This window comes from Melanostigma gelatinosum (genome assembly GCF_949748355.1).
Source record: "Melanostigma gelatinosum genome assembly, chromosome: 15".
Taxonomy (NCBI): Eukaryota; Metazoa; Chordata; class Actinopteri; order Perciformes; family Zoarcidae; genus Melanostigma; species Melanostigma gelatinosum.
Window position 1 is genome coordinate 8,682,896 of NC_136648.1, and position 21,252 is coordinate 8,704,147.

The window sequence follows — 21,252 nt, forward strand, 5'->3', positions numbered from 1 at the left end:
TTCTATCAATCCATCCATAACATCCGTCAATATTGATCTGGCTCTATCCAATGCTGAGGACTACAGGCATTTAAATGGATTACAAATGTATAACAAGGGACAATCTACAAACTGAAGCTGCTTTTAAAGACTAAGGCACCCAAACTACATGATAGTACAATCAGACTTGATTCATTTCGAAGGGAAATTAGTAAGAAATATAAGTGGGCTCTTACCTGCCCTGCACTTTGATGTCAGATATGGCGTAGAAGTATCTGGAGAGGTTGTTCTCATCCACCATGGTGGCTCCAGTGGCTGGCTTCAGCAGCTTAATCCTCAGATCAGTGATGGTGAAGAAGTCCCTCAGGTTCTTGGTGGTATCCAGCTGGCCGTACAGCGAAGCCATGTTGTGTAGCCGAGGCCCGGCAAACAGGGCAAAGCGGTCCTTTATCTCAAAACGTACCGTCTTGTCGTTCTTCCACACGTAGCCTCGGGAGTAGTCCTCAGTGCAGATGATATCCAGCAGGGTGCGCTGGGTGAGGTCGTTGGCTGTCTTGGGCTCCATGGTGAATGCGTCCAGGCAGTCGGTGGCATAGAACTGGTACGGGGTCCAGGTCCTGCCGTAGTCGAGTGACTTTTCCAGGACCATCTGCTCCGGTCGGCCTGACTCAAAGGTCAGTACGATGTCATCAGTCAGCTCGATGGTTTTGTTCCACGACAGCGTGATGTTAACCTGGAGGGGCTTTGGGTATTTCTTCCATGAGCTGGACTGCCAAAACGTTGTGGGGTTGCGGCCCTCAAAGTCAAACATCAACTCTGGAGGATGAGCCAGCTCCTCAGTGGCGGCGTCACATTCATTGTTGCACATATAAGGATTCTCCTTTAAAGAAAACAGATGCACACATGTAAGTGAACATTGCAGTCAGGGTATACAAATATCTATGTAATGTGGTGCAATTCTTAAATATGATATTGTTACAATTTTTAAATAACTTGAGTGAGTTTTTACAAAATACAGTATTTTCAAAGTGCAATGGCCAAGATTAAAGAGTAAGCACTTGACATTTGGGGTTGAATTCAGTGACACGAGCCCATTTATGAAGAGAGATGTGCACCCGGTGAATTTATTTTAAAGTTCTCTGGGTGCCTCATTTTGAATTATTATTCAAAACATATGTCTTCATAATATTGAAATGCATTACTTGTTGAACTCTGGCGGTGATTCAGTGCTGTTATCCTGTTGACTCCTTTTGTTTGTATCAGAGAGCAGCTCCTCCTGCTAGCTGAGGTACCGGTAAATCTACTGCAAACTATCTACTGAAAGTCTCATTAATGGTGGTGAAAAAAAGATTAGAAATCAAAGCCCACACTGACAATATCTAAACTAATAACCGTTTTATTGTTGTGCAGGAACAGTTTTGTCCAGTAAAAATGACGAAAAAAAAGGTACAAACTGCACTCTGTAGTAGAGGAAGGGAACTTAAGCAACTGAAAAGTTGAAAAAGGTTAAACATTTAGTTTTGCATAAAATATTCACAGGAAAAGTGGAATCCTAGAACACTTGTTAGTTATGAAGCTGCTTGCTGTAATATTCCCGCCCTAAAGATTACAAGCCCTAAAGCATCTCCCAGGTCAGCTGTACACTTTGCCTCGAGAGATTATTTGCTTTTCCAGTGCCTCTTTGGCTCATCATCCTATCATGGTTCCACCACTGTACTCAATAGCAATTCTATCATTTTATAATCTGCGCAAGCAATGTTTGCCCTAGAGCTGCAGGAGACTGTGACCCTCTTGTTACGATGACACTGTGGATCCCATGTTCTCGTTCAGCGCCATTCCAGCCTGCACTGCTACCCAAATTGCCAGTGTAATTGATATTCCAGTGTGGTGTTTCAGCTGAGATGGGAATGGAATCCCGATGAGTGCTTCTTATGAAACACGCAAAAAGGACATGCATTTTTCATAGGCCTGTGTCTGCTCTACAGACATCCACTGAGTCTGGATGTTTTTGTGAGTGTTAGTGGGGAGAAAGAGGAGCTCTTGATGCGTTTGTGTTTGTTTGTTAGAGGGTTACAGAGCTCTGAATGTGTTTGCGTGTGTGTGCACATGCTGTATATATCCCTGTGTGAGTAAGTGAGTGAATGGAGAGAGAGAGAGAGAGAGAGAGAGAGAGCTGAAATGGAGCCAGGGAGCACAAGACACACTCCAATTGACATTCCTCTCACCTCTGCTCCAGGAACAATGAGGTTAAGTGCAGATGAGATTCAGATCAACTGTAAAGCGGTTCGATAATCAGCAATCATCCGACACTCTACACGCAGAATTATCTAAAGGTGAGAAGAGCGCTATCTGCAACATTACTCGCTTATCTCTCTGGTATTACAGTGCATTCAACGGAGACTGCCACTTTTGTCGGGTGAAGATCACTGGCAGGAATACTGATAAGCAGATGCCATTATATTTTATTTGAAAAGACCAATGGCTGCTTTTTTGTCACCCAGCAAAAAAACGATATTTTATCTTCTTCACAGTTAGATGTTTGTACGACTTCCCTGTTTTTAGATCCAGATCTTCTCGGCCCATTATATTTCCTGCGGGCCTGTGATATGCTATCGGCTCCGCAGCTACAGTAGAAGCGATAGCTACGGGTTGAAGTAGAACAAGACTGAGGGATTGTGGGTCACTAGACCTGCTCAGAGGACTTAAAGGAGCGTTGCATGATCCAATTCGGAGGGTAATAAGTGTGATGCGGCTGAGACGGAGTGAGAGCATGAGAGAGAGTGGGAGGATATAGAGGTAGAGAGAATATAAAACAAGTCCACCGTTTGTGGTTCTTTGAAGGAAGATCTCAGGCTCTAACAGTATTCTTCTCTCACGCCCATGCACACCCATACACGAGCAAAGCCAACATGAAGCTTGAAAGTCAGAAAGATGTGAAAGAGAGCGTTAAGGGGTTATAGAAAGAACGCTGGCTGCCTGAGTTTGACCACAGGGACGATAAATTGCATGAAGTCTATCACTCTAAGAAATAAGGGTTCCAAAGAGCCCCCCCCCCCCCCCAAAAAACTGTGATTGTAAACCATGATTGTTGTTGTGGGTTGCACTGCACCATATCACCCTTGGAATATAAAAGGGTAATCAGCAGAACCAAAAAAAAAAGGGGGGGGGGGTCTAGAATGATGATACCATTATAAAAGCAAAACCACTATGAGAACATGCCAAAAAAACACCGATATGGTTCTTGTGTGCAAATGTATTTCTTAGAGCAGGGGTTCTTAACCTTTTTGACCTCGGGGCCCAACTTTTCAAGTACAAAGTGTCCCGGGGCCCACTCTGACTATATGCATCAAAAGTGTCAGACAACCTGTCGGTCATACAGAAACAGAGCAGTGGGCCTTTGGAGTCAGTAAAAAGTTAAGATTTTTGTCCGCATAAAATAAAAAAGTATCTTTCAGTATAAATAACTGCCGGTGGCTGTATCTGTACAGGTAAAGGACAGTATAGGGCTGTAACTACACTATCAGTGAACAACTGCCTCAAATTTGAAGAAGATTGGACAAAGTATGACCATTCTACAGAGTTTCTTCCATGAAGAGATCCAGGCGGAGCTCTAAAAGGACATTTGGAGACCCAAATGGACACATGGTAACCAAATGATATTCTGACACACTAAAGGTGTTTCTCCCTTTATATTTTGATTTTATATTATTTTCCTTTTATTTTTAGCCTTTGCAAATTGCAAAAACGATGTATATATGGTCGAAGACATGGTGTGTGAGTCGCGGACTTGCTGTGCTTAATGGCTGTGACCGAGCGCACGAACGAGAATGAGAATAGCTCAGTTACGCAAACGTTGGTTGACGGCTTATGGAAGAGGAGGATAAGGTTTGTACTATAAGTACTAGCGTTTTCTGAAGGCAGTAGCTCCATGGTAACATCCGCTAGCACGTTGTCGGGTCTGTAATGTGTCTTTTTCCGTCGAAATGCTGCAAGATACGACTTGCAGCGGTTATGGCGACTTTGGACAGTGTGTGTGTGGGCTCCTTTTGTGGAGAAACCATAAGAAATGAAAGAAAATCGATGATTTCTTTGCAAAGATGAGGATTTTGGGCATGCTGGGATACCAAACACGGACATGTTTTGTGACGTATTTGCGCAAACAAGCCGTAGGAACGGAAGGGGAGGGGATCGAGGATGCCGGTGTTGAACAGGCAAAACCCTTGTTAAATAAATGAGATGATAGAATGTGATGATCACAAAGACATTTATTATCATGTGTATGTAAACCTGCATACACAACAAGAAGCCCAACAGGCTTTCCCACGAGCGTCGGATGTTTCATCGCTACGTGTCGCTTTATTTTCGAAGGCTTCAGTGCTTCGTTTGATAGCATTAGCCCACATTCCACACACTGAGCCCTCGGCTCTGCCTCGTTGCCTCCGTTCACAAAGCCGTACTTAAGAAAGTCAGGGTTGTACTTGCGCACACATTTAGACTTTTGGGGGGTATGGCACCACTGTCGTCTTCATTTTTTCTTTTTAATAACTTATCCATAACTTTCGCTACAGGCTAGCGGCTAGCTGAGTGTCTTCTTCTGCTTATTGCAGCTTGTTAAACAACTGACTGACGCATTACCGCCACCAGGTGGTGGGAAGCTATATTGTAACTGAGCGTCTGATGGATAACAGCGATATCTCTGGTGTATTCAATTGATAACCTATGTGGTCCCGCGGCCCTCGCGGCCCACAGGTGCAAAACTGAAAGTTTTTCGCGGCCCTCTAGGTGGCGCTCGCGGCCCAATGATGGGCCGCGGCCCTATGGTTAATAATCACAGTAGAGTGTACCAGTGTCGGCTGTTTGCCAATGATGTGTGATGAGGCTTTTTTTTATAGTCCCCACTTGTGCTTGGACAGCCTGGAGGTCTGCTCAGAGCCCAGACCTTGACAGTACACGGTGAGCGAGTGCGGGATAGAGACACAGACCGTGTAAGAGATCGCGAATTCGCTGTTGTCATTCAAGAGCATGAATTTCACTTATTTTTGTTTCATTTGTTGTCCCGGTGAGGTTTGAGGCTGCAGCGGGGGGGCTGTCTCGCATCTTTCGAAATAGGAGCCTTATTTACAGACGATATAAAGAACCCAGACCGAAGCGTCCGAAAAAACAATTTCCTGTCTAAATGGCGAGAAGCACAGTAAATAGAAGTTTTTAAAAAGAGACAAATTTGCTTCATCACGCCAGCTGAAGAAGTGTTCAGAGACCAGTTTCAATCAAGTCATAAATTCAATCCCTAATCATTCTTTCATTGCCTGCCTCGCCTTCAGGCCTTCATGCAAAGTGATCATTCTGACATATGGGAGCTGGCTGGGGACAAACCTTTCATAAAAGCTCCTTCTACCATTAAAAAGCTCAATAATGATCTAACTTTAAGTGACATGTACAGTATTTACTTCCCCCCAAAGAAGACCACCGTACTGGAATGCCTTCAAACAGCCCAGTGAAGGTGGAATGATGGCGACCGAGCAAAGGTTAGGACCTCTCATTGGATTTCTTGCGGTGGTTATTTAACAACAAAAACAGTTCCTTATGAAGATCAATACCTTCTGTGGTCATTTAAGACCCAGGGCTTCAGTATTCTCCCGCGGGGCAGCTATTTAAAAACTCTCAGCTTGATCCTTTACCTGTGATCATGGCTGCAGAAGAGGCAAATAGTCTGCAGAGAATTAGAAACTACAGTTTTGTACCAAAATGAGATATCGACCCATTGAAAACGTTGACCAGCCCTTACAAAAGATTTGCTACCATGAAAGTATCATTTAGCATGGATTATATTTGAAGTTAAAGGTTATATTGGAATTTTAATTGAATATGTTGATTATGTAATTTGAATATTTAGTTGATTTTAAGATTTATTTAATGTTTGAAATATTGTAAATCTGTGTTTTTATGAAAGCAGCTTGCTGATGTGCATAGACTCATACATTTTATTATAATTACTCATGCTAGTACCATATCACAGAATAGCTAAACTTATCTAACTGTATGATAATATACGTATGGCATATGATTCTTATGCCGTGCTACTGTATTTAGTTATTATTTTATCTCATATATATCATATGACATATGTTGCGTGTTAAATGGGCTCATCTCCAATGCACATGAATACAGAACCGTGATGTTGTTATGAGAAGTCCCACACAGGGGGGGGGCTTTCTAAAGTCTAAGAAAATAACCCTGATGTCATGCTGATGTCGTGAGCTACACATTTATAACAAAGTCCATGTTACAAACTGGAATCATATGATCTTTCACCGTATAACATGTGTCACCTCGTCAATATTTTTGATTCAACACCACACAAGGTGTTTTTACGCCACATATTCCACCGATAATCATTTTTATTCTGATCTTGGTTTTTAAGATTAGGTCATATCAGTCAAATAGTCTCCTTAGTCTACACCTATTGCCATTACATACAGTGCTGCACGGGCTTCTAATGGCCTGTCTCTTCTTGGTATTGCTGTCATCTCTATTGCCACCGTGGCTGCTGCGTAACGTAGCCCAGCTGGTTTCTATCTGTGCTACATTATCTGTTCCGGGGGCAGAGGCTTAGTGCAGGACGCACTGAGCAGCAAGTCTGTGGCTGGTCACATCTAATGATGTCCTGATCTCTGCAGCCTATAAGGTCAATCCAATATCAGGGTGTCACACAAGAACAAGGAACAAGAGAGAGGGCGAGACGGAGACTTGAGCTGGGAACGCGCATCCAAATGTCATTCACCGGAATATAAAGCATGCAGGACATTCCGGTCTTCAGGTTGTCACAAAGGCTCGGTGGATGTTTAGATATAATTACACGGTTATGTGATTGAGATATTGACACAAAAATGTCCTGAAAGTACAGCAATTGATGTTTTCTCTCCTAAATGGGCTGCACCCACGGCACAGACAACCTCCAAGTTTGTGCGTATATACACGTCATACAAAAACCCCATGCAGACGCTAAACACACACACACACGCAGACGGTGAGGTGGTGTGAAGCAGATGTTTAAATGAGCGACATATGGCCTGTGAGATTGACGAAGCTCAACCTCTCGTTGATGTGCCTTTTGACACAAGATGTGGCTCGGCAGATAAATGATCTGGCCGACGACCCGCTCCAGTTGAAGGATGTGTGCAGACAATCCAACCAATCAGTTCAGTTGACAGATTTCTGGACTTGAAGCTCAGATCACAGATTGAACTCGCCACAGTTTTCCACTGAAGCCATCTCTTTTTAGGGCACGCTTGTTATTTCACCATTGTGACATTTTAAAGTTGAATATGCGCTCGCTGCTTTGTTTCTCTGTAAATTACTTTGAGACTCACATTTCTGCTCCTTGAATGCTTTTAAAAATGAATTTAGCTTAACTTTATTTGACTGATGCACCGCTTTTCAGGAAAAAGAAGAAGAAATATTGTGCTATTCTGTCACCAAAAGGAGACTCGCAGCATATAAAGAGTTCATTCAGTACATAAATTGATGAGCAGTTCAGGCAGAAGCCACAACACTGGAAGGGTATAATGATCACAATTATACAGCGCAGTTTGTCAGCAATCATAACTGTGGGTCAATCAGATAATGACTCATTCAATTTGGATTAGTTCTTTATTCGCCAGAGTTTCCACCAACCTTGTCGCCTACATGCTGCATAACTGCACTCCTGCATTAATACTCATTGATACTGTGCATGCATACACACATGCAATAGATACTTTGTAGAAGGATGAGGTGTTTGTTTGAGATTAATGTTATTCTTTAAATAAATGTGGTTATTTATTACTTTTCACTCGTCTGGTCTTCCTTTAATGTTACAGCCAATGAGCCGGGATGTAACGGCACCAAACCAGTTGATGGAAACGCACCTAATTTGCATTTCTTTTTTTGCGACGTTTCAAAAGTTTGCTTAAAATTCACTTGACATGCAGCAATATAACATTGATGAGTGACCTGCTTGTACTTTACTCGTATGTGCCGAGTGACTTCCTGGCTACAGAGCCTCTGTGGCTGCGAGAGAAGTCATTCCCACTGGACCCGAGGTGTTGCTGGATTAATCAGCCCATCATCCTGCTCGGCCTTACACCTCCTAACCTGCCGCATGACACCTGCAGAACTGTCGCTGGCCCAAACCCTGTCTCTCACACCTCCGGATGCTCATCCTCATTTATGGGGTGCACTAGAGGAGAATTTGACAAATGACAGCTTGGTGATATCACTCGTCCGTGATTCAGTGTTCTGGGAGTTGTTCCAGGACAACAAAAATGACGTTTATTTGAACTGAAGCACCCCAAGCCCATTTTAAGACCACAACAAAAGCTCAACCTTTGAACAGTGCTAAAAAAGCATGCTCTTTATGCCCTTCACTCACATGTAACTGAGGATGTGGTGATGGACAGAAGCCAGGCCAAAAAGGATGATATCAAGGTAGATCTCGTTCGGCTTTTTAGGAGAGAGAATGCTCAAGTGTACAGCAAACACAGGGACTGGGTGTTGATCCTTTCAGGGCTTGGTATAAGCCCTGACGGAAGAGACAGCTGAGATGAGCCATGGTGAGATATTGGGAGAGTCAGAGCTTTGGCAGAAACTCAATAGAGCTTTAATGACCTGCAGTCAGGGCCAGCAGTGGCTCACAACAGAGCCGGGCTTTTTATTCTTCTGACCTTCAGAGGAATGAGGGGCAGGAGGATTGCTCATCTGACCTGTGAGTGCGCCATCATATCACAGCTCAGGTTCAAGGGTTATCAATGTCTGAGACCTCACAACAGATTGTGGCAAATCAATATCATGCATGTACCGGCTAAAAGCATTATTGTGCAGTTTTCTACCATTCCATACCATCCCAAACTTGCTTCTCATACACTATTAATAGCAAAGAAAAGAAAAGCCCGATAATTTATATATAACCTACAATACATTTGTATGTAATCATGAGCCAGGACAGGTTATGTGGTATAAAGAGCGAAACAAATCACAGGACTTTTACCCAAGAGGCCTCTGTTCGTGTCCCGTGTGAAACCAGAAGTCAACGTTTACTTATTTGTCACCTAACTTCTGTACTTAAGTAACGCAACTTCCATGGGCTTGCACAGGAACACTGATCGCTCGTGTTGCTGGACATTGACAGGAAAGCGCACGGAAAATAACACAATCACCTTTCGTAAGGTATCATATGAACCGTCGGTTGTGGATACGTTGAATCCAGTGAATGCCCACCTGGGGGTCTTGGGTAGTTTTGAATTGTGGCAAGCATGAATAAGAAATAAGAGAATTAAACACAGAATTCTGTTTCCGATCTTGTTAGATATTTGATGAATGGCCGTACAATTGGTTCACAGACATGTTGGAGCTAAAGAAGTCAGTATATCCTGACTTTTACTCTCTAGGAAGGGTCAAACTTTGAGCGTGATGCTGTATCACCATACCGCTTAGCAAAACGCTAAGTTTGGGATCTTTAGGTAAAACATGCAAAGACACAGCAGCAGTATGTTCCTCAAAGTGTCTTGTATGAGCCAGCCAACAAAATAAAAATATATACAGCTAGTGGTTGAGTAAACAGCACATCAGAGGGTTCAGATGTGATAGCTGTAACTGCTATCGGCGCCGACGTCTGATCAAAAATTAATAAATACAAACTTCTCCCTGCGCTCGTGTTTTGATTTGCCACATGCCAAGTCCCCCCCCCCCCCCCCCCCCGCCTTTTGGAACGTAGCCCTCACCAAAGCAGTCCCTTTTAGGACTGCAGTACAGCCAGTCTGGGCTTTTGAAGTGCGCTGCTTGGCAAATCAACCGCGCCGCGATCCAGCCTCGATTGGGATTCACAGGATGTCGGTCGTCGAGGGAAAACGCACTCCACATTAATTAACACCTGGCCTCATTATCTGTCCCACTGGGGTAAATTTAACACCGCCTTATTATCATGGGGTAGGGTGGTGGACCTTCATGTGCGTGTGCGTTTGTCTACATGTGTGAAAAGCCATACGGTGACGTGAATCAAAGCCATGTCTACATGTGTATTTGTTGTTTCTTTGTATTTGTGTTTATCTGCATCTGCGCATACCTGCAGATTTTGCTCTGTATTAGTGTGTGGGTGCATGTCTCTGCACATGTAAGCTTGGTCGCATGTGGGATTAGATTCCCTCTGATGTCAGGATTCAATAAAACGCTTTAACATTGCTATAATGAGAGGATGTTTAATTCTCTTTGCTTCATCTCTCTCTCTCTCTCTCTCTCTCTCTCTCTCTCTCTCTCTCTCTCTCTCTCTCTCTCTCTCTCTCTCTCTCTCTCTCTCTCTCTCTCTCTCTCTCTCTTTCTTTCTTTGCAACGCTCTGTATTCCAAAGCAGCCTCTGGATGAAACGCTGCCTGCTTGTGTGGTAAGAGAATGATATCTCTCTCTTGTCAAAATACTTTAGAGAGCATACTTAACACGGGCAGATATGTGTGTTAAATAAACACATCGGACGAATTGTACAAGCATCTCTTTTGATCCTGGGGAGATATGGCATGGCACTAACAATGCCAGGGTTGTAGGTGTGCGTCTCATTGGCTTTAGCTGTGCTAGAAATATTTTCTTTTGAAGATTCAGATGGCCTCACCCATTTGACAAGATTCATAATGTAAGATGTATTAAGGGTAAAGTTCTTTTTTTTTGGGTGGAGCCAACAATTAGTTGATTTATTTGGAAGATAATAAGATGTTAAATAGATTTTCCTTAACCAGGTTTATGTGCTTGTCTGTGCAGCGTGTATTACGTAACCGTGGTGATGTTTGCTTATTGTGATTTTCCCTTTTTCTTACTTCATTGTGGTCATTGGCAATCTTGGCTGAGGCGGTAGTTGCTCTTTATGTGTTAGACCATGTGCAGTGACATAGAAAACTGAGGATGCAATACATTGAGATGCATTCGAATCAGAAGGCCAGTTAAGATGATTCCCACCTCGTTTATATCAGCTGCATGTGTTTGTCACATGCACAACAAATATGAGCACTAAACTTGTTCCGATTAATGTTCTTATACAAAGGGTACTAAACCAGCCATAATTATGACACAATACGAGCCTAAAAACACTTTGTATGTTCATATGTAAAGCTTATTTATTATATTTACTTCTATCACATATTTACATAAATACTTTACATGGTGTGGTTTTTTTTCCATCATGGCCAATGTGATATGTGAAAGCCTTATTTTTGTTGTTGATATAAATGGCTTGATCACATCAAGTGTAACGATATACTATGCAGCCCAGCATTAATTACACAAACCCAAATTTCATAATTACTCTTTTTCACTCCTATTAGGCCATACGGAGAATGAAAGTGTAATCCATCTGTTCCAGAATGCCTTTTTTCCCCAACAACACTGATGAATATTATTCCAAAATCATTGCATTATTGATTTTGACTTTCATATAAGCAGCTTTAAAACACATCAGTGTGTGCCGCTGAGGGATTCTAAGTGCTCTCTCAGTGAGAAGAGAATCAGAGGACACACATTTACAATGAGATTCAGGGGTCATCGCAGAGAAATTAATATAAACTGGGATGAAATTGAGAGAGCGAAAGAAAGAGTAAGAGACAGCGAGAGTGAAATTGAGGCATTGTTCATCGGTGTGTTAGCTCATCGTGTGTCAACTCGTCCACCATCTTTTCAATCTGCATAGTTATTAGAGGCTTTTATTAATTTGAAATGCCAAAGTGAGGAATAAAGCATTGCTGAAATGTCACCCTTTGACTGAGCATGATAAAATCCCACCAGTCACTTTTGGAAACGGGAATTCTTCCCGTCTGCACTTTCATCCCTGCCTCTCTCACTAACTACAGCACAGAGATCGATACGGCTTGACAACATGATGACTGGCTTTCCTAAGAGGAGGTGGGTCACAACAGTTGCCTGTAATCTCGCCATTATTTCTCTCTTGCCCCTTTGACTCAGCTCATGATTTCTCAAAATAAAAAAAAATGTAAATGAATCCAAAAACATAGAAATCTGCCACGCTTGACCTTTTCATAAAAACACAGCCAGCGTTTTGACTCCGAGGGGAATTCTAGAGGGAACACAGTGCAAACTTGATGTGCAGCACATATTACAGTAACACCTTCAAGGCATAGTTCAACACTTTGGGAAATATGCTTCTTTGCTTTCTTTCCAAGATTAAGATGAGATCAATCATGTCTGCGTGTTAAGAGCTGCATCTGGGATGTATTTAGCCTAGCTTAGCATAAAGACAGGAAACAGGGGGAAGGATATAACTTGGCTATTTAAAAAGACTTCTATCCGTTGAGTATGTTGAGTAAAAAATGTTCCTGTGGTTTTCCCTCCATATTCTGAGATAAATTAGCCTCTGCAGCACTTGCTATCTGAAAGTGTAAGCTTTGTGATTTCAAGAAAATATATTTTTAACACACATACATACATGTCTAAACTAGCTGCTGCCCCACTGCAAATGTGTTGAGCTATGACGTTTGATCTGGGGTTTGTTTAATGGTCTTCAGCCTTTAAAAACCGAAGAGCTGAATATAAATCGTACACATCTAAAAAGCTACCATCCTATATTTATTAAGTGACCCAAACAACAGACTATTGAGTAAAATAATGTTCCAAGACTGGATTTCGGGTTTTTTTCCTTCAAATTGTCAATATTCAGTGAAACAAGACAAGACGTGAGACAATAAGACAAGACCGAGCGTAGTACACTGGGTGACATGACAGGATTAACACGACAGAGCAACACATGCATGAAGTACAGTGTAAAAGAGAAAATGCTGAAGTTTGATCGTTTTGTGGGGCAAGAAAGGGGGAATGAGTAATTGGCTGTGTCTTCCTGGCAGGGTTGGTCAGTGATAACCCAGTTCCATATGTACATACACACACACACTTCATATTCATTACAATATTTTTTTGGTTATTAATTCATTTCTTTGTCGACCGGCTTTCTAGTTTTTTGCGTCAGTGAAATGTCAATGCGACTTTTAAAGAGGTGATTGTACTTCTGGAACAAGCAACTTCGGCTTTCACTTTGGCACTCTACTGTCGGAGACACTGCACAGAAGCACTCGGCAAAGGGCAATTATTCCAATATAAATCACGAGTTGTCAATTTTGCATTTCTATTCATGTATTAGTTAAAATCTGCAACACTGCTTCAACTAATTTTCATGTCTTGGCTCCAGCTCTTGAAAAGAAAGACAATTAGCATATCACAAAAATGTTGTAACTTTGCCTTCACATGTAAATGTGAGAGGAAAACTATGTTTAAAATCGTGATTCTCTGTGTCATGGAATATGTTTTGCACAACAGTCACATGCCATCCTTATCATAGACTGTGAAAATAAATCGAGTTTCTATCTATTTTCAGAGCTTTCGATTTCACTACGCAACACTTGGCCACTGCAAGAGACACAGTTTTGTGTTACCCGACAGTATTCTAGCTCATGTTTCACATTCAGGAAGAGGTTCTGCTGTGTTTCATGTTGAACAGGTGAATGTATCCTTTTTTAAAAAAGGCTGTTGTTTTAACACAGCTGCATTGCCACCAACACAGACTTTGAGGTTAAAAGCTTTCAAAGCGTTCCTCTCCCGTGAGAGAACTGCTTGATGGCTTGACACTTCTCAGTCTGGCCAAAATTATAGACCGTGTCGAGCGTGAAGGGAAGTCCTTCACATGCACAAAAAACAAAAAAAACATTTGACAGGCAGCAACAGAGAGCCAGCCTGCCAAATAGCTTTGGAGTAATTAAATTACTGTATCTTTTACAAGAATCCCATTCAGCTTGTCGGGCATAAAGAGATGCTGAATGGGTGTACAAGCATTGAAGGCTGGGAGGACTCAAATGATTCAATTCAATGGTGAAGGAATTCCCTTTTATTTTTAAAATGACAGTGTGGACAGTCTTGTTACTCACTTATTTCTATACTGAAAAGGTAGCAGAGCTGAGATGGACTCGGCAAAACAGGAGGGACAGGAAGCTCTGTGAGCTGGAGAGTCCATCTGAAACCAGCCGAGGCCCACGGGTCACCACATCAACGCAATCACTGGGAAAGCACTTCAACCAAAGCTCTCAAAGAACGACTGTCTCGCTGGTATCGAGACACGCTGAAATAACAAATAGTCCCTCGTGTACTGAGTCAGAGAAACATGCTGATTGACTAATGAAACATTTATGCTTGTATTACAGTATACCTTTGCCAGGCAAGTGGCAAAAATGCGACGTGTGAGTCTACAGCAAATGAGTTAAATGTGGTTGGACTACTAGATGAAAGGAAGCTGAGTCACAGCGTGAAGTAAGAGAATATCCTTTGAATCATTCCAAAATACCATCTTATCTCCTGCTATTTGGGTCCCCAAGGACAAAATGCTAATGAAATTCGACTTTGTCATCCTGTTTAAAAATTCAAACCTAAAGGGAAAAAATAAGATTTCATGTCTTGAGTAAAGTTTGTTCATCTAGAATTCAAAAAGAGATGAAAAGTAGGGATGCAGGCACTTCACTTTCAGTCGGCTGATTTTCACATGTAAACTTAAAACTGCATTTGGCAAACTTTGTGTGTACAAATACAAACTGTCGAAATCACATGCGAACAGTGTCCCAATTTTCTGGTTTGAAATATTTTATCTTTATGTTAATTGGAAATCCTTATTTTAGGTAATTATTTGTTTTCTTACACAGGAAGTGAACGCCAACTGGCTCCTAAATAGCGAGTGCTCTAAAGAGAAGGTTGGTCTCTCAAATAATACTGTCGGACCTTACTGTGGAGTGAGCAACCACAGACCGTGTGGTTTGGTGAAATCAGCATGCAATGTTTGGTTTTCAATCAGGTAGAAAAAATCGGTGTTTTACAATATTATAATATTCAATATACAATATTCACAAGATGCCTTGTGTTTTTTTAAATCTGCAGCCTCACATCTAATGCAAGTATCAGGAAGATCGCACTGATGATACAAGTCCGTCTGGTCAATAGCTACATTGAACTCAATGCTTTTGGTAAAACATGTGTCCAACAGATGATTATCAAACTTTCCTTTTCCCGACTTTACTTTCTCTGACACACTAAAACATGCAGCCCTAAATAACCGAAATAAAGTGAATGTACAAATGTGGTTCATCACCTTGTTATCAATGTTGTTTCCAGACAGTTTAAACAATAATCCCACTCATACGTAAATATAAATATCTGGCCTTTGATATGCAATGTAATTGTTTTGCTCATTTCCTTTTAAATCTAAAAAACCTAATCTTTAAAAACAACAATGTTCTTCTGATGTTAGCGGAGGTGCCACGGCTCTGAAACACTGCGAGGGAAAATAAATTGATGTTTTTAACCATGTCATAATGAAAAAAACGTGTTTGGTTATCTCTGCCTCGCTTGAACCAAATGTGCTTCGGCCCCAGCTGTGTTCAATGGAAACATATGTTGCAAGTTTTACTGCAGCATATCAAACACGGTGTGCCAGCATAACATCAAAGTCCATAAAGGTTTGACAGCTCGGTTTAATCATACGACAGTGAAGGTCGCAAATACAATATACAACTGTGCAATCTGTTTCACAGAATGATAACTGTTTGTAAAAAATATTCTCACTCTGGATGTTCGAGAATTTATTTTGTTAAGATAATGTACTGTATATGTATATCAGACTCAATTTATTAGTAAAAGACAGTCTGATCAGTTCAGAGCAAGAAAAATAACCCAGCTATTCTTATCATTTGTGCTCAGAAAGCAATTATGTTGCTTCATACACCTGCAAGAAATATTCCAAACTGGCTTTTCACAAGTATTTTGTCTGCTTAGACTTTTTTTTAATAAAAATGAATGCATATTGGGGCTCCATTTAAGACGGCAAACATGCTTTCAATCGTGAACCTATTCAGAAAAGTCTCTGTCTCGTCGAACCACAAAGCCCATCACTTTCTTTTGTATCTCCATGCATAATTCATCTGTGTTTGTATTTACAACCCTCTATGAATTAACATGTCACAGATCCCAGGGAAGAATGCCGTCATATCTCTTATCTGTCAGGTGCTCGCCTCATATGGAGCATCCAACCCCCACATGTTCGAACAAGGCATGGGTATTATGCATCATCAGCTGACAGAAAACAAGGGACAGGGAAATTAAAAAGCCAGGAGACAAAAGAGGTGGCAGGCGAGTGAAAGAATAAATGACGACTCCCCCACCCCCCCCTCTCCTGGAGTCAGGGGACATGTTGCATGTCATCTCGGTGTCTTGGTACGCAGTGGTGCGGTGATGATGTGCTGGGCAGGGCCAGTTCAGAACACAGACAAGGGCACAGGGTTGACAGGAAGCTAAACGCTCCAACTGTTTCCTGTCCCCAAACAAATAAAAGAAGGAAGGGTGTAGGGATCAAAGAGGCAGTTTCTGCTGTGACCTCTGAACTGCTCGGCCATTTAAACAACTCGAGATGCTCAGACTTGTTTGTCACAGATGTGTCAGAAATCACTTCCTATCATAGAGAATAACTATCTGCCATTTCATTTGAGTCTCAGAATGCTGCGTGAAATGGGTGTGCTCTATAATGCCCTTTAAAAAAGTCCTCAACAGAATGGGAAAAGTAGTGTACACGACGCTACTTTCTGCTGACATAACATGAATTGTAGGTTCACTTTACCTGTCAGTGACGACACAAAATTATGACAATTCATGAGAAATCTCAACTGACTTCTCACTACAGAGTAATATTGTCTATGATATAGGCAGCAGTGAATGAATGGAGAAGGGACAGATTTTTGGTTTTACTTAAAAATGAATATGCATTAAGGTTATGTCTTGGCAACTTGAAGGACTTCGTTAAGTCGTCACTTGGAGGCAGGTTTAAACTAAATGAATAGACATGAAAATACCACTTTCACATTAGCAGTAGTTATTTTTTCCATTGGTGATATAAAGATGATTAGGGCAGCTTTAAGGAGCAATTGTGGTCTTGGTTAATGTTAAAGAAATGTCATCAATGACTAGACGGACAATATAGAATGCATTTACATTTTTAGTGTTTCACCTAAGCACCAACCTTTGCCTAACCTCATGTCTTATTGGTAATCATCAATAATAATTTATAATTCAATATAATAATTTATCGTTTTTCAATGGAATCCTATCATGATACACAATTAAGTTGTCTAAATTGATAATAACCACAATTTTGTCAAAGAAATCTATTCGTTAAATGGGAAAATACTCTTCTTTTGTCAAGTGTTTACACAGGGGTGTACAAGACCATGTGGTTAATTCATATAAACTATCCATTGAATTACCAGACAACATGCAATATGTTATATGTCTCTATCGCGATATGAAAGACCTGTATTGTGATAGAGGATCTTTGTCAAACCGCCCAATCCTGGCGTAGCACATAGGATACACACTTTTGTCTCCGTTATACTTCCTGAAACTAGCCAGTGAACTTTATCCAGGCAGCAATTACGTTTCCTCCTAAATGTAACTGGCAAAGCAAGTTAGTAGTATATAAACATATTTCTCATGAGATAGAGTTGAGGCACCAGCCATTCTGCAGTCTCACTATTTCTGTCAATGACCTCACACTGGATGAAGCAACGGTTGCTTTCCTTTCTCTTGTCTATAATCAATTCATTTGAAATCTATTACGTCAATTCCTGCGGGCATGTCAGACACAGATTAAAAGTTCACAATGACCCATCATTGCCAGCAAAGATAAGTCTGCTGCATTGACTGTCAATAACGTGGCAGTCTCCGGGCAGCTTAGTGGGAGCTCTCGTCCCGTCTTCCTTCCTAAGTCTCAGAGGGGGGCTGTGTGGTGAACTGGCAGCCGTAACTCCTTTCATCCATTCTGAGAGAACTGAATAAAGTTCAAAGGATTTCAAAGGATTTACTTAGACTCAGAGTTGCTGGAATAAGCACCATTACTGATCAGTCTCACAAATGTTTATACGATTGCCAACGTAACGCGGATGAATCAGCAGGGCTGTAGATAGTGTGGAGCGTGTGGGCCGATGACACCTAACTCAACAGTCACATTCATTCATGTAGATCTACTGCCGGATCCCCGTAGATGTTGTTGGAGAACAGACGCTCTCAAATGTGGATTTTCCCTGCCACATTTCAAACTACTGGGAGAAAAGTTCTCCCATGAGCAGGGTACTAATCCAAACACTACTCCACCACGGCAGTCTCAGTTAGAAACGCTTGTCAGGGAGGTCTGCTTAACAAAACAGAATCTATTTACCCAGCAGATTCAGATTGTGAAAATTTCAAGATGTTGGGGCAGCCATCTGCCAAACGCTTATTTACATTTTGTGGAATAAATACGCCCGTGCCCATTACTTGGCAACCGCAAAGGATTTGGTTTGACTCTAAATTGCATGCAAATTAAACCTCTCTCAAAGAAGACGATGTAATGGCCTGCTACTTTTGTGAATTGCCATTAAATCCACCAAAGCCAACCTGATTTGTATTAAAGAGAGGGAGGAATGCTGACATTATAAATGCTCTTGTGTCTGTTAACCACATAAAAAAAATATTATGTGAGGTTTCAGATGCAGACGACGTTCAGCAGGCGTTCTTTGCATTAACAGCTATTATACTGTATTATACTGTGTTAATGGTCTCGCCTACAACCATTCAAATAGCTCTAATTGGATAATTTGTATTAATCCATGAAAATGCTGAATATGAAAAAAACCTTTTTCTCCATTAGTTACAACAGAATGCATGACTTTGAAATATTATACAATTCTGGAAAAAGAATGGCAATTAATCCAGCCTTCCTCTTCAATGACATCATATGTATTTCAATGTTTTAGCTTGCACACTGCCTCTTAGTTGAAAAAGCCCGTAAAATGTTGTCGAGTGATCGTGAGTGACAATGCCACAGTGCACCACAGGATAACAGCCTTAATACCAACACATTTCGAAGAACCGCCGAAGGCCTGCAGCTAAAAATAAAAACGGGGCTAACTCCCTGATGCAGAACACCTGTCCTAGACACTGTTTATTCTGGACTCCCTTTATCACTTGTCTTAAACATTCTTGGAGAAAACAGCCCCTGGTATTAGAACTAAAACCAAACGGGTATATTTACCATTTCACCCAAGAAATAGACAACCTCAAACCGTAATGTATAAATCCACTCTTAAATGATTAATGCCCTTTTCATGAGAAAAAGACTGTGTCATAACTATATTCAGCAGAGCTTATTTTTGACAAAAAAACCAAACAAACATCCTTGAGCGACAAAGATGGGAATCATAAGCACAAGACAGAGAGAAGGGACGGGCAATGAGCCAACCGGAATTTTTTGACCATCCACTACGAGGGCAACCAACTCCTGGGGAAAGTGATTAGACTCACTGCAGGCAACTTGGTGATTGACGAAAAGAGCTCATTTGCATGCTGCTCTCATCTCCAACAAACTCTCAGGAAGCACTGGTGGATAAGGTCACCAGTGTCAGTCTGCCTTTGTGCCAGCCGAGACTGTAAACAGATCAAACGCACAACAACCGTTTAAGCGAGTGCTGGAGGAGCCGGTGTATTTGATCATCTGGACAATGATGACCTCAAATTTCTGTCAGAGGTGATGCTGGCATCCTGACATCCAGATATAGAGACATCAGAACAGTCACGTAACCATAACCTTTTAGTCGAGTCGAGGCAACGCTTGAAAATACACGTTGGAACTTTTGGGGATGAGAAATGTTATATTCTATCCATGAGATGAACAGGATCCCTTATGTCTTATTATGGCAGGTTGACAATACTGGTGAGTAATCAGTTTCACATTTACTCAAAGTAGTTTTATCTATAAATGTAATAATTTTATTGTGTAACAGTAACTATACAACATATCCTGACAAAGAAATATAGTCAGTATGAAGTGACAAATTATGAAAATAATGTAGGCAATGTGTATGCAGTAGGCTGAATATGAAATTATAACAAAAAAAACTAAAATGGACAAAGCATCTTTAACCGCCAACAGTTTATGCAGTCAAATGAAGTACCAGTGTTACCACTTTGACTCCCCCTGTCTCTATTCTGCTCTTTATATTCCCTGTGTTATGTTAATGTTGCGTATTTAGGTTAATCTACTGGGCTGACAGAGATTTCACTGTTCGTTTTGATATAAAGCTTCACAGAGCGTCACACACGACTGGCGGCCGGCTTCTTTTTCATCCTACAGTGGCATTAAATGTCCCAATGCCATCTGGAGCTGCGAGGATAAAAAAAAACTCTCCTTTTAAAGATGCCCGTTTTAATTGGTAAACATTTACTCCAGGAGCTCTTAAATTCAGCTCTTAAATTCTGCAATTGTTCGCGGTGTTTTGCGCGAGAGAGTACAAAATGTATCTAGGGAGCGCAAAGAGATTGCAAAAGAAGGTTGATCTCCCATCTATAAAATTGTCCTGTCTGTGACGCCATAGAATTTACAAGATACATGTTTCTCCAAGATTTGTGCATATATGTTGACTTGCGACTGTGCCGCTGCATGTTAGCACTTGTGTCCTAACGCACAAGACCCGGTGTGCAGATTAATCTCTGCTGCAGTGGCAGCTTGTTGCCTTGTATGCACTGCTCTCTATCCCTGACCCAGTATGCTGTGTGATCCTACCTACAGCCTCATTTGTCTCCATCACGGGACAGGCGAGGTTACGACTCACCAAAGCGCAGTACGTTTCAGGCGGATCTCCACACGTGATGTTTGGGGGGTCGAGGGCCACTCGCAGGTACTTTGTCATGTCGGTCGCTTCTGGCTGACAGGCCATGTAGTCCCACGCCAGGCCCTCCTCTGTATAGATCTGGGACTTGCACACGTCATAGTGTCCCCAGGCCGCCGGGTAATGTTGCATGGCATGTGACACAGTGGTGCACACAGCTTGCAGAGTGAACAATACAGGCCAAAGCATCGCTGGTCTCGTTGTGTATGGTTTCTGTAGAACTTCTTATTTTTGTCTTGACAGCTGCTGCTTCGTCACAAAGAGGACAATATCTTCTGAGAATTTTCTAATTTAACTTTGAGAGGTGCAACAGGGCATTTGGGAACTGTGGCAGCATGTTGCTACTTATGTGTGAGCGGCTTCAGGCAAACGATTAGCCACCATTCAGTTCTGTAATTGAATGCTGCCACTTCTGCCCGGCCGAGGAGGTGTGTCGACAAGGGAGCTTCTTCACAAGTGTTGGGCGTTGGTGAAAGGGTCAACCAACGGTCAGATGTGATGTGCAGAGAGGAGTGACA

General features: G+C 41.7%; 1 protein-coding gene across 1 annotated transcript in view; it reads right to left on the reverse strand.

Annotated features, from left to right (window-relative positions):
- The window catches only part of LOC306788955 (netrin-G1-like), a gene marked incomplete at both ends in the record, with an annotated part of 43,158 nt that extends 22,235 nt beyond the window's left edge, over positions 1-20,923 (reverse strand). The window contains 2 exons of the mRNA XM_079284693.1: positions 216-859; positions 20,678-20,923. Coding sequence (XP_079140819.1) covers positions 216-859; positions 20,678-20,923 — 890 coding nt within the window. The remainder of the gene's footprint in view (positions 1-215; positions 860-20,677) is intronic.
- Between the last annotated feature and the right edge of the window lie 329 nt (positions 20,924-21,252).